General features: G+C 42.5%; 1 protein-coding gene across 4 annotated transcripts; it reads right to left on the reverse strand.

The window, feature by feature from the left end:
- Positions 1 to 855: 855 nt before the first annotated feature.
- Positions 856 to 13,315, reverse strand: Cldnd1 (claudin domain containing 1). Of its 4 annotated transcripts, none has more exons than XM_040750615.1 (6): positions 13,054 to 13,315; positions 11,922 to 11,972; positions 11,408 to 11,717; positions 9,601 to 9,711; positions 8,288 to 8,425; positions 856 to 958 (listed from the first exon to the last, which is right to left on the reverse strand). In XM_040750615.1, the coding sequence occupies exons 1-6, from the start codon at positions 13,300 to 13,302 to the stop codon at positions 933 to 935; spliced, it is 885 nt and encodes a 294-aa protein (XP_040606549.1). In that variant the 5' UTR covers positions 13,303 to 13,315; the 3' UTR covers positions 856 to 932. The 4 variants fall into 4 exon arrangements, with proteins under 4 accessions (XP_040606549.1, XP_040606547.1, XP_040606550.1 ...); XM_040750613.1 differs by lacking the exon at positions 856 to 958 and adding an exon at positions 6,122 to 8,154 and having other exon boundaries at positions 13,054 to 13,309; XM_040750616.1 differs by lacking the exon at positions 856 to 958 and adding an exon at positions 6,122 to 8,154 and having other exon boundaries at positions 11,922 to 11,965; positions 13,054 to 13,115.
- Between the last annotated feature and the right edge of the window lie 1,013 nt (positions 13,316 to 14,328).

Consider the following 14,328-nt stretch of genomic DNA (forward strand, 5'->3'; position numbering starts at 1 on the left):
GTGTTTAAAACGAAAGCCGCAGTGAAATACAAGATGCAGCAAGCAATACCTCAAGTCCATTTCACATTTCAAAATGTTTGTGAATGTTGACCATTCAAAAACTTTACACTGTTTCCAAGCTTTTCTCAATAACCACATTGGATTATGCAGCCTCGTACAGAATTGTACTGTTTTAGAAGTTGGGCTCCAGAGGACCACCCACTCATGGTGCCATCTCATGATCAGAGGACAGGCCCTTACCACCTAACCTCCAAAACTGAAAGAATAAACTATTTACCCACTGCATGAGTTCTGTTCTGACAGATTTTTGTAGTTGCTAGGCTTTAATTACAAACAGGTGGTTTCAATGTGCAAGCGTCGAAAGGCCACAAGTCTCACCCTAGCACAGTCTTGTTTGAGCATCAATATGACAATGTAAGCTAGAAAGCAAAAATTCTTCTACCATGAGTCATGTGAAAGGCTGAAATGCCTGTGTCCTGGAGCCCTGTTCATTTTGAAGTAAAGCTTTATTAGAAACTGATGACTCTTTTCAACCTCTGTGCTGGAGCACAGCCATAGGGTGCACAGCAGCTAGAAATATTGCACACAGTGTGACCTGACTTGCAAACCAATCCAAGGCTGCCTCCTTCCGTGTGTGTGTGCGCGTGCGTGCGTGCGTGTGAGTGTGTGCGTGCGTGCGTGCGTGCGTGCGTGTGTGAGTGTGTGTGCGTGCGTGCGTGCGTGTGTGTGAGTGTGTGCGTGCGTGCGTGTGTGTGAGTGTGTGAGTGAGTGAGTGTGTGTAGCCTTTATCGGCTCTTCTACTTCAGGATCTGTTCTAACCCTCTGCCAAGTCATAACATTTAAAATGCACAATAGTGAGACAGAAGCGAACCATTTTATTTATTTTACAGAATCCATCCTCATTCTCTTCCTTGTGTAGCGACTGATGTCAATCACTCATGCTTGTTCCTTCCTAGTTCTAACAAAGAGAGAATTTGGTGAAACCAATAGACTTTAATCGAACATTCACCTTAATTTAGGCCTAATCACCCCCCACTTACAGTCCCCATGAAAGTACTAGAGAAATTAGTGTCCCTCGTTTTCAACGGTTTCTTTCCTTCCTGTTATCAGTAATGGGGGAGCAGGAACACTATAATTTCTTATAAATAGGTACAATTCAATGTCTCACCTTACCTAGTTTTTAAACCGAACTTTACCATAGGTGTGTATTAGGGTACAATACAGTATACGTAGCACCTGGTGCACACATTTCAGAAATCAACTGGAGGGGTCTTGGAGCGCCCCTCCTAGGGAGGCTTTAATTTGGAACTGAAGCCAAAACACGCAGGACTTCCTTCTACCTCCTGCTAAATGTCAATCTTGACCCCCACCACTGAAGCGTACTGGGTTACAGACATTCCCCACCCTTGTCCCCAAGCACAAGTGGTGCTGATGTGGTTCTTTAGGAACAACAAAGCATTTCACAGCCCAGAGCTACTCAACGGTGACTGGTAAATGTAGGTCAACCTGAGCCAATGGTCCTTGAGTTCACTGTCCCATCAGTGATCAAGGACACACAGACACGGGGGTAAGCAAAGCAAAAGCAAGCAGCGTTATCTAGGAGAATTAAGGAAGGGAGAGAAACTCCTAGAGTTATGAAGGGTCCCCGAGTGGGGAAACCGCAGTGCTCCTCTAGGAGGGGACTGCACTGGCACTGGCTGGGCTGTTTATCCAGAGCCCTTTTTATATATCTATGCAAGAAATGAGACCACAACTGAGGTCATTTATACAAATTGGTTAGTTCTCTGAGCTTTTCTTAGGTCAAGAAAATTAGGAGGTCACGAACTCTATGATTATGGGTTCCTAGCATGTTGCTCGCCCAGCTGGGCATAGCTTAAGGCCCCTCCTGTCCCTCTCTGACTACTGCTTTGTCATCTGATGACCGTGATGGACTGCTCCCCATCAGTTCGGGCTGGTGTTATTGCCAGTATTGCAGGTGTCCTGTTAGCTGTTTATCAAATGATGTTCTGTGTTCTCAGACTCATGTGGCCAGTTTGTAGTTTCCCCACTGCAGCAAACGACACACTGCCACAGCTACCCAGAGTGGTCTGCAGTTTCCTGAATTGCCTCTCATTTGGCTCATTCATGGGGTAGTCTGGGATGCTGGACTAGGTGGAGACTCTTAGAAACTCCTTATAATTCAGCCCATCACAAAGTACACAGTTTAGTCTGCTGCATTAGAATCAAGGACACCACAAGAAAATTCACAGTAACAACTAACCTGGGCTCATAGGGGCTCAAAGACTGAACCCACACGCAATCAGCTTGCATGGGAATGACCTAGGCACTCTGCATCTATGTGAGAGTTGTGTGGCTGAGTCTATTTGTGGGACTCTTAACAGTGGAAGCAGGGGCTGTCTCTGACTCGTTTGTAAATTTTTGGGACCTTACTCCTCATATTGGGTCACCTTGCCCAGCCTTAATACACAGGGAGGTACTTAATATTACTGCAATTTGATAGTCTGTGTTTTGTTGATACTCATGGGAAACCTGTCCTTTCCTGAACAGAAATGGAGGAGGAGTGGATTGGGGGTCAGGAACACAGGAGAATGGGCTGGGGGGAGGGGCTGTGGCCTGGATGCAAAACAAATAAATAGATGTACATATATTTAAAAATCTGTGAAAAGATAACAGAGCTTTCCTGTGTTTCTCAGGTGGGCTGAGGGCAGCAAAGGCAGCTGGAACTGTTACCCCAAGGTCCTTTCCCTGCTCTCAAATCTGCTCAACTTGGTGATCTCACACCCAAATGCAAGCCCTTTTATTTCTTATCAATGCTGTTCTTGACCAGACCTCACACTTTTAGTACTAACATCCTTTTAACCCTAATGTTTGTCCTCGCTGCATCAGTGTGGTGGATTAAAGCAGCTTCAAAGGGTCAATGAGTCAGCAACTTAAGACAATTCTGGAAACAAAGGTGTAGCTTCCAGGAAAGCACAACTATGTACTTTGTTTACTTCACTGTCTCTAAGAACTTGCCACAAAAACAAAAAATCAAAAAAAACAAAACAAAAAACCACATTATTGGTTTTTTTTTTGGTTTTTTTTTGTTTTGTTTTTTTTTTTACTTTTTAGGTACTATTTTTGTTTTGTTTTTTTTTTTTTTTTTTTTGTTTTTTGGGTTTTTTTTTTTTTAGGGGGGGTTCGAGACAGGGTTTCTCTGTCTGTGGCTTTGTGACTTTGGAGGCTGTTCTGGAACTAACTTTCATAGACCAGAGATCCTCCTGCCTCTGCCTCCCAAGTCCTGGGATTAAAGGTGTGTGCTAATTTTTGTAATTTTAATTGCATTTGTGCACAGTGGGTGCAGTCCCTACGGAAGCCAGAAGACAGTTCTGATCCCCAGAAACTGATGGTACAGGTAGTTAGTTGTGAGCCTGCCAACCTGGGTACTGGGAACAGAACCAGGATGTTCTGAAAGAGTAGCACATGTTCTTAGCCACGGACCCTCTCCAGCCCTGTATTTCTTACTTTTAAATACTTTCCTAACATCGTTGCCTACTGAATTCACTTTTAAAAGTTTAAAAAGTCACAATAAACTAAACACTCCAAGATCAACTAAATGGGATTGTGTGGAGCAAAAGCAACTTTTGTAAACTTTTGTGCATGCATATGTGTCTGTGTGGGGGTGTACGCATGTGAGCACAGGTGCCTGTGGAAGCCAGAAGAAACTGCTGGATCCTCTGGAGGGAGGGAGAGAGTTATTCATGTAAAACACATTCTTGTGGGCCTTCAGCCATTTGTGCTGTGAACCAATTCTGGCCCTCTGGAAGAGCATTACACACTCTGAACTGCTGAGCCATCTCTCCAGCTCCCCAAAGTTGTCTAGGAAATTACAATGTGCAATCTAGGCAGAGAACGACTTTGTAAGCTTGGTTACCTCATAATACAACCAGTCATAATTAGCATTTTGAGTGACTACTTTATGCTGGGCAATTCACATAATCATCACTAGAACTCTGAAGTAGATATGTTAGTCATAGAATATCACAGGTGTGAAAAGTAGGGCTTAGTCATAGAATATCACAGGTGTGAAAAGTAGGGCTTGGACAGGCTGAGGTAGACCAAAGACTTCAAATTTACCATTCTGTCTCCGGAGTTGCAAACTCCAGATGCATCATGCTGCCCCAGGGGATGCCCTGGCCCAGCAATTGCTTCTGTAAAATACCTTCTTTCTTCCATAGGGTCAAAAAGGGCCATAGATACTCAGAGAGTTCATCCCAGCATTCCTTAAGAATCACATAAATTCCTTTCATGGAAGCTAAGAAGAAAAACTTTACAAAAACTTTACAAAAACTTTACAAAAAAAGAGTTTGGGAAATGAGCATTACAGAGTAATAAATCAATATTCTGTATTACTCTGTATTTATCAAGCAGTTAAGTCAGTCTAACTTCTTTGAATAAATAAGCTCTAGGTTTTTGAGCAGGCATCTTGGGTATTTTGAGAAGGATTCAGAAAAGGCAGAATCTAGGAAACAAGTAATGGACAGTAAAGGCAGGCAACATGAGGATCACTGGTGTTTGCAAACATAGGACAAGCTAAAATAAAGAGAACAGAAGGCTGTTCAGTTGGGAAGAATCCAAAAGCTGCAAGACAGGTGAGGTGAAGTCCACACCCTGAGCCACCAACACTGACTGAGTCAGCAGATAAAAGGCGACAAATTATTCAGTAATGCAAACAACTTAAAAGAGAACACAAAGCAAATAGGCTCTATTTCCTATTTCTAAACCTCTTCAACAATAATGTAATATAAGCTGAATCTTGCTTTCTAAAAGTTGGCTGAGACTATGTAAATGTTTCTATGTCACATAAATCTATTAATCCCCTGAAGAGCAAAAAAGGTGATACTGAGGTTAATGACTATGATAACTTCTCTAAGGTAAATAACCATTGTTATTCTTTTTGGAATGTAAGATTTTCATCATTCATCATTACATAATGAATGCACAGGACACTGGCACTTAGCTGTAATTTGACCTAAGAGAAAATCATCTCATTAGAACATGTGAACAAAAGAAAAAGAATTTCTACACATAAATATATCCCTGTGCTTCACTCATTCTGAGTCATTATTCCCTTATGAGAGCTGAGACAAAAGGCCCCGCCCATCTCTCAGGACAGAGCTGTATCCTACCTATAAAATACCAGTTCATACCTTCAGAGCTAAGTAGCTAGGAGGCTCCAAAGAGACGTTTTGCAACCCGAAAATGTAAAGAAGTTCACACTTGAATTGTAAGTTTACATGAAGATTTAGCATTGAGACGCTCTCATGTTATCTTTTAGTCAGTTGTATGGAAGTTTTAAAATTTATTTTTTCTATGTACATATGTGTGTGATACATTGAGTGTAGGAGTTCATGTGCCATGACACTCGGGGCAGTGATAGGGGACAATTTGGGGGAGTCAGATCTTCTCTTACATCATGGGTTCCGGGGATTGAACCAGGTCATGAGACTTGTGCACAGAGCAAGAGTTTTAACCCGCTGAGCGTTCTGGCTGGCCCCAGACAGATATAAATTTTAACAGTAGTAGTATGAAATTCGGTGTTGGTAAAATGAAAACACTGCAATTTGGTGTACAGTCAGGTCACTCTTCTGTCATGTAACTTAAATGAGTTCATGTGTGACTAGTTCCTAACCACACATATACCATTATTGAGACTAATGTGCTATCATAAAAATAGAAAGCACACAGGGTTACCTGAACAAGTAAATTCTAGAATTATTTTCCTATTCCAGGAAGTTTTAGTGCTTTCATGGTTATCCTTAAATTTGGCTTTAAAAAATACAGAAATAAATTGGGTATGTATGATGTTGAATACCCTATGTATAATCTGGGAGGCAGTGGCAGCAGGATCAGGAGTTCAAAGTCAGGTTTGGCTAAATGATGGATTCAAGTCCAGGTTGGCCTACTCTTGTGTCAAAAAAAAAAATCAGAAAAATAAACAGAGTTGTGCATAGATGTGGATGTAGCTCAATGCTGGCTCACACAGGATACACAAGGCCTTAATGCCCAGCACCATAACGTTTTTCAAAGGTGGGCAGAAACTCCAGTAATGAGCTACTTCAGAAGCAACTAGCCAAAGTAATAAATGCAGAAGTTGACATTTTATTAATGCAGAACACAAATATAAGAGGAGCACTGGTAATCCAATGGCTGAATTCTCTCCTCCCAGAACACAAATATCCACTCATTAAATGACTTCTTAGGAAAAAACAGGCACCTTAAGTATAATATGAAGCGATCATTTCTATTGAAGCGATGTTTCATTGAAGACACTTGGTTTTCTACTGAGGAAAGGACCTCCCAGTTTCCTCAATAGACACTTGGTCCCGGCTGCTGTTTGGGGAAACCTCTAGGGGCTGGTGCCTGCTGGAGGAAATGCTATGATTGGGTGGACTCTCAGTTACATCTCTGCCTCACTTTCATTTAATTCTCCCTCTGTGTTTGCTGTTTGCAGCTGAAGGTGTGATTTCTCAGGCGCCTGCTCCAGCAGCCTTCTGCCATTATGGACTCTGCCTCTGACTGTAAGCCAAAATGAACTTTCTTCCCAAAGATGCTTTGGTCATGGTTTTATCACCACAACAAAAAGTAGCTAATACACAGACCCAAACACATGAATAACTAGTCTCCCACAGGGGTCCACGAAGATCCCCAGTTTTTAGCTCAACATGTTGAGACCTAAAACAATTTACACACTCTACACATTTCTCTTTTTTTATTTTTTTAAAAAAGACAGATTTAGGATTTGGTAAGAAATTACTGAGTTACATTTTTTTTTAAATCTGTGAAGTTCTACAGTAATGGAGTAAATAAATAAGATTTTTAAATGTTTACAGACATATTATAAAAAAGATGACTGAATTAGAAGACATTAAATAATGCTGATACACACCAGGAAGGGATTTGGGCACGGAAAGGCACATCATTTCACCACAAGAAATAAAGACTACAGTTGGAAGTTAGTGAGTAGCCACAGCTTTAGATCTTGTGGTGGTGGAACCCCCAGTTCTGGGGGTCACTGTTGGTAGGACCTCCCATTTAGTACTTAGCTGGAACAAAGTGGTTGGGGAATGGACTGTGATTCTTCTAATGCTGTTAAAAAGGAAGCACTCGTTTAATAAGCCTGGCGTGTGGAGGGGGAAGCAGCAGAGAGTCACAATGGTTTGGTGGCACTGAAAATCCTAATGAGTTTCAGTTTTTTAAAAAAATTAATATAATGTAGTAAGATTAATCAGCTTCTCTCATTGAATTGAAACTTTGCAGTTAAAAGTTACAATTTCAAGTAAACATCATTTTTCACTTTTTTTTCTTGTAGACAATCACAGTATAAACAGCTGCCATATTTTATGTCAGATGAATGAAGCAATGTACCAAAGTTTAGGGACAAGGATGCTAAAAATAATTTCCCAATTTTATGTGCATACATCTTTAGGAACACTGGTACTACTAGCTGACTGGTATCAACAACAGGAAATTAAACATAAAGTTTTGACTGTGATAATAGATCTCATATGGAAATTAGTTTCTAGTTCAACACATAAAAAGTCACTACACTACTGGATTTAGCAGACATCAGCAGGCCCTGTTCTGGGTCAATTTTCCACTGCCAATGTTCTCACAAAGTAGGTTCACATCTGTACAGTTCTTTCTGTCTGAATTCTGAACCTAGATCAGTTTGGTAAAAAGACTGAGCCACTCAAAATAAGCCACATACATTTTAAGTGGTATTTATGTGTATTTAGTGGCACTGTATATAAATAAAAGGGACTTTTAGGATAAAATGGCATATCCTCAAAAATCAAAATTAAAGACAATTGAGAGGAAGACAAGGGAAAACCTCAATAGTAAAAAAAAAAAAAAATTAAAAACGTCAATTGTCAAGCAGGCAGCTGCCCCTTCATGCCACTCGATAGGCCTTCATTAAGGTGTACTCTTTCCGGTTGGTGTGGGCAGCCCAGATGAAGAGAGCAGACGCCATGAACTGTAAGGGAGCTGAGACGCAGGCCAGGCAGAAAGACCATCCAAATTCTCCGGATACATTCTCAGGCAGCCCCAGTTTCTGATGTAGTAATTCAATGCCGGCAACATAACAACTTACAGAGCCCAGTGTACACAGACCTTCAGAAGAAAGTTAGAAATCAAAATGTGACTGCTTCTCACACAGTGTGACAGTGCAATGGTGTGTGGCGGTCCACAGGTCACAATTCTGACCGTAAGAGGACAGAGGAATCAAAAGGACTGACTAACCCACCTGCAAGGAGATGGAGGATGCCCGTGGCAATGGTGGGATACAGGCTGCGGCAGACACAGGCACAGAGTCCAATCAAAGCCCCGAAGCACATCAGACCCAAGCTGACAAAAGGTAAAAGGAACTGGCAGCGCCAAAGGTCTAGTTTTTAAAAGGAGAAAAAAAAATGATTTCAGACCACTTTTCTACAACGGCAATATCTTTCATATTCTAAAGGATTAACTAGAGCTTTTCTCGGAAAGTGAGAAACAAGTATTTTACTACCAAGGCCTTATTATTCAAAAGGAGGCCAACTTTATCATGAAACAAATAAAGGGCCACTATCAGTTAAGTTACCAAAGGGTTAGCATGTGCCACGCAATGCTTGCTATGCAAGTGCTTGGATTACTCCTCCCAACATCTTACACTATTGAGCTACTATTATCTGTCTTTTTGTAACGGAAGGAATTGAGACCAGAGGTATTAGTAGCTTATACACATGAAGAAAAGTGAAGAACCAAGATTTGAAGTAAAACAGTTTCCTTCTATAGAGACACAGAGTGTGAGTCTCTGCATGATCAAAGGCAGGTGATAGAGTAAACAAAGGATGGTTACAAATAAGGACACGGAGGACATGGAGTGTATCCGACACTCAGTGGCAGCTGAGTCTCTTAAATTCCCCTTTTTACTCATTTTGTAAGTCTTTATTTCCAAATATTATGTGTCCCCTAATATTCTGCTCCCAATCCACTTCTTCCTCTCCTTCTCACTGCAAAGTTGAATAACGGCAGTTACTTCACTGATTCCTTTAATACTAGTATCCTAAAAACTGTAGCTCAAATCCAAAGATGGCATTTCATTGGCAGTCTAACCATCGAGGAACGGAATGCTTGACACTGTTTGGTTTTGGCATCTACTCTTTGGCTACTACTACCTAGGATTGGAAGGGTATTGTCAACAGGCCTGACACTGAGCCCTTTGAGAGCTTGTAGCAACTTCTATAGGTATGTTCATGTGAGCTCAGGCAATGGGAGTGGCTCAAATGCCAGAGTTCACTCTGTTAGCCTAATAATTTCCCCTTATTTGGGCCCACTAATAACATCTTTTGGAGATGTGAACTCCACCCTCCACCATTTTAGCTTCCTCAACTGCAAATTATTTGAAGTTTGTTAAGCATGTTTCTGACCTCCAAATAATATTAGCCATGGAACAGAGATTACTGGAAAGCTGCTGGGTAAGGTACTTAATGTCGACACCATGTACTAACATTCCAAAAGCAGAGTTCAACCAAACACAGATTCTTCTCCCAACTGTCCTGCTGACAGCCAAGTACTCACAGGTCCGAAGCAGATCAATTCCACTATTGTGGTTTCCAGGATCAACATATTTCTCCATGAACTGTTCATTTAGTGTGAAACTCATGCATTTTGTAACAACGTCAAATGACTCTGGAACAAGAACAATCACTGCCTGTTATTTTCATGAAAAACATGCCTTAACAATCTCTTTCAGGAATTGTCTTTTGAAATAAAAGGTGATGCAGAAAGACACTCCCCAAGACACACATGATGTGTGTTCCCCAGTGACACACAGGTTTCTCTGCTGCCACCTCTGAGCCTCACTGTCAGCCTCAGGATTGAGACACAAGGAAGAGAAGAAGAGGAAGAGTAGCATGAAAGGTGTGTTAGAAGGTTTGTTAGTAATGAAGTAGGTAGGTATATTAGAGACCAGGAAATATGGACAGGAACACAAAAATCAGAAGAATTCTGATCTTCTACCCCCACACTTATTATACCAGCCACAGTCCTCAAGAGTAACACACGTCAACCTTTCTAGGTTCTTGGACAAGAAATTTCAGTCATTCTTTTTTTTTTTTTAATTTCCATCATTCTTGTCCATATAGATTACAGCAGAAAATCCTAACCCAGCTTCCTTCAAGATATTTACTAGATCCAGTTATGACCCAGTGCTACCCTGCTGGTCTGATTCACAACGACCTCTTACCTGAATTACAACAGCCTCCTAGCCAATCCCAAGCTGACACCCCTACATTCTGCCCATGTGTACAGACATCAACCAGAATGACCGGGTCAGGTCTTTCCTCTTCCTCTCAATGGCTCTCTACAGTCTGCAAGATGTTCAGAAAATCCAGTGTCCTGCGTGAACTGTCCCACTGTCACCTTATTACATGCTTCTGTGCTCTCTAAGTACAACTGGAGGTTTTACAATAAACACTGGCTGTGCCTTTTTTGCACATTACTTCTATTTTTCATATATGGTATAATACCATCCTTTAATATATGGTAACTCAAGTGTGTTCTGCTATGATGTGAATACAACGCTTCCCTACTAAGAAGTCAAAAGAAGCAAATAGAAACTATAAGCTGTTTTTATGAAGAATGCTAAGATTTCCAATTTGATACCTGTAAATTAAAGTATTTGCATTCATAAGAATGTTTGAATAAATCTGAGAAAAAACTTAGTTTTTTTTTCCTGTAGTATCTTTTAGTTTATTAACTCTTTATAGTTGTGCAAGTCTCAAATACACTCAGATTTAAAGGCAGAGTTGGTCAAATTATGTCCTCTAAAATATAAGGCAAATCATAGAAACCTACCATAACATAGCTAATTGCTTGATTTGGTTTTGTGAGACAGGGTTTCTCTTCGTAGCCCTGGCTGTCTCAGATCTCATTTTGCAAACCAGGATGGTCTCAAACTCAGAGATCTGCCTGCCTCTGCCTCCAGGTGCTGGGATTAAAGGTGTACACCACCACCACCTGGCTAACATAGCTAATTGTAGAAGGATAATCAACTCACATTAGTTGGCTTGATTTTTAATACCACTTCTTCCACAAATTATCAAATGTTTAAAATATCCAAACTAATTCCCCATGACAGGTGAAATGAGTAAACGTATTCTAATTAGTAAATAAGTATGAGGAGTCGAATGGCTTTCCCAAGATTAGGAAATTATTGATCCAACTGCTATCAGTGAGGACAACAGAACTGCACAGAAGTTGAAAGAAAATGGTAGGAAGAGAAACAAACACAGAAAATTTCTTATGGCATCCACAAACCTGCTTATGCATCACTGAGTAATCATTATTAAGTGGTAAAGGAAAGAGAAACGGAAACGAAGACTACCTGTCCTTTCTGGTGGAGCATACCAGTATGTGTTTTTGGGTATGGTGATACAGCGTCTCCACAATCCCATTGTGCCATTGTATCGGAACAGCGCATCATTATAAGTCTTTTCGTCTGCCTCATCGCCAAGGAAGTCGTCCCAGGCCATTTTATTGGAATCGCTTGAATTTTCTTGAACAGGACTTCGATATTCATACCAGAAGTCTGTGCCTATCGAGGCGGCCATGTAGATGGTGGAAATGAGGCTAAGCACACACGCAATCACAAATGCTGTAGCGAAACGGTTATCCATTCTGGCATTCAGACTGCTCTGTTTAAGTCGAAGAGAGCGGAGAAGTTAGACCTCAAGAGAAAAACGGTATTTTCTTTAAACCTCAAAACCACCCTTCACCCTATTCCCCATCCCTTCAAAAGTGCACTTATCATTTAAAAATTTACAAACAAAAAAAAAGGCAAACAATAAGTTTAAAACAAAACTCATTCTCATCAAAGTACTTATTGAATGCTCACATACCCAGGACGCTACGGAGACAGAAGTCTTGGTCTCTAGTCTATCACCTGCATACTAAAACAGACAACACTGAAATGGACATACACATTACAGATACAAACAACAGACATGCCCATGATCAGCAGTGTAGCGTGCACACGTTAACTGCAGGTTGAATTTTTACAGATTCATGCTACAAAATGTTAAGTATTTAGGGTTTGGGTGAGAAAAAGACTCAAGAAAGGGAAGCTAGGAACCATCTGCTCTTTGGTGGGAAGGCTTCCAAAATAAGGGCAGGAGTGAGGAGTTATTTGAAAATCAGGGCTGAAGGTGTTAGCCCAAAGGGAAAGTTTGTTTTAAGCGTATGCCACAGTAAAGAGACCAATAACAGCGCTATTGGGAGGTATCAATCTCCCCCAATCCAGTTGAAGCTAAGCCAAGCTTCCTTACACAGCCAGCTTCTTCACTCCTTACTCTCCCCATCCCTTACATTTCTCAACCTCGCGAACAGCAACCATGCTCCCTAAATCCTAAAGTATAGCATGTATCCATAGAAACTAAATGCTCCCTACTCGCAAACAGAAACGTGAGTTAGGCAAAATCTGAACACACCCTAGGCGTGGACAGGGCTCCACGGCAGTAGTATATGGCCGCGGCAAAATGACTCAAGGCGGATCACGCTGAGTCAACCCCTGCCAAGTGTATGTACACCGGGACCGCCTCGAACCCCTCACAGAAGCACCCGACAACAGGCTCACAAACTGGGGAGCAGAGTTTGGAAAAAGGAAGTGGTTCCGGAAAGCCCGGGGCGATTGCAAGAACGAACAATAACTCAGTTAACTGCGGTTTGTGTTTTGATTTTCAAATCTCTCCCATCCCGGTGCTCTCGGATGACCTTAAAGGCCGGGCTCTGGAAGCTGCGCCTACGCGGTCACCCTGGGCCTGTGGCACAGCGGGGCCTGGCACGGGCAGGCTGAGGCCGGCTGGGCTGGGCAGGTGCCCGGGTACCCGAACCCAGCCAGCCCCGGCCCTCCTGGCCCAGAGCCCCGCCCCTCCCCGCCCCGCCCGTCACTCCAGCTTCCCGGCCGGGCCGCGCCAGCGAGGGACCCTCTCCCCACGCCGCGACCCGTGCCGGCCCGCGACCCCGCGCACTCACCGCCCATCCTCTCACTCCACCGGCTTCGCCCTCCAGCTCCGACCACAGCACCCTACTCTCCCCGCGCCTCCTCTGACGCACTTCCCTGCAGAGCCCGCCCCCTCCATAACTCCCGCGCCTCCGCCTCCGCCTCCACCCTAAGCCGGGCCAAGACGAGCCTGGGCCGAGGGGTCTTGTGGGAGTTGTAGGAAGACCGGAGGAAAAGCTGCTAGAGGCGGGGGAGAGCATGCCTGGTGCCGCGCGGGGCATTGTGGGGAATGTAGTTCTTTCCGAAGGCGGAGTGGTGCGCAAAGAAGAGGTCTTAGGTGAGGGATTATTACACCTCAGAAAAGGAGGGACCAAGCTACAGAAAGTGATGGGGGAGGGTCTTCGCTCATCCATAGTCGAAGGCTGTGATTTGTATAACTCACGCCTAACTTTCAGCCTTGTGCTTTCCCTACCATAGCAACCTCCCTCTAAATACTACTACTACTGAGTAGATGAACGATAAGGGGACCCTACTGTTCAAATATCGACACTCCTCCTCCCCATTTCCTACATCCTCCCTCCCATTTGAGCAAAGAACTCTGTTTTGTTTAAATATAACTAAGGATATAACCCCGCATATGATATCTAAGCTAAACTAACTATATGACCTTTTGGAATATAGTTATGTTATTCTCATTTGAAGAAATGCGTCTTTTGCTCTCTACTGCAGGAAAATTTTCTTTTTAAGTAAGTTTCAATTGGTTTATTTAAAACTTGTAAATCCTAAGGATACTAGATGTCAAAAATGTGGCTTTAAAGTGTGAATGTAATACGAAATTGAGCTTAGAGAACTTCATTTCGGACATAAAAGGTCATGGGCAGCCTCGGAGAGAGTAGACTGCGACATGAAAGTAATGAATGACTCTAAGCCCTCAAATATTTCACAGGAATTTCTGAACAGGTAGCAGGAACTTTTTTTAGTTATAAAGAAAGGCATTTTGTCTTTGACTCGCGGTTCGGCTTCGTCGTGGGCTGTGTCTGGAAATGGACTTCTGATGAAGTGTGACATCATATGGGGAGCAACGAGGAGGGGAAGGTGTGTTTGTAGAGTGCGTAAACTGATGCTTATATCCAGAGCCTACCTAAAAGAGGCAAGATGTTAGCCAAGCACCCCTTAACATCCAAATAATAGCATGACTAGATTTTCATGTACAACATTAAATCAATTCACCCAGTGGTGGTGATGCACAGCTTTAAGCCCAGCACTTGGGAGGCAGAAACAGGCATATCTCCGTGAGTTTGAGGCCA

This window comes from Mesocricetus auratus, unplaced genomic scaffold (assembly GCF_017639785.1).
Source record: "Mesocricetus auratus isolate SY011 unplaced genomic scaffold, BCM_Maur_2.0 Super-Scaffold_100008, whole genome shotgun sequence".
Taxonomy (NCBI): domain Eukaryota; kingdom Metazoa; phylum Chordata; class Mammalia; order Rodentia; family Cricetidae; genus Mesocricetus; species Mesocricetus auratus.

What these genes read in the sequence shown, in the direction of transcription:
- Cldnd1 (XM_040750613.1), bottom strand. Translation starts at nt 13,302, where the DNA reads ATGCCCCGCGCGGCACCAGGCATGCTCTCCCCCGCCTCTAGCAGCTTT. An exon ending in GTGGAGTGAGAGGATGGGCG is followed by an intron (nt 11,973 to 13,053) that starts GTGAGTGCGCGG and finishes TGTCTGTTTTAG; the next exon opens with TATGCAGGTGATAGACTAGA. An exon ending in CTGTCTCCGTAGCGTCCTGG is followed by an intron (nt 11,718 to 11,921) that starts GTATGTGAGCAT and finishes CGACTTAAACAG; the next exon opens with AGCAGTCTGAATGCCAGAAT.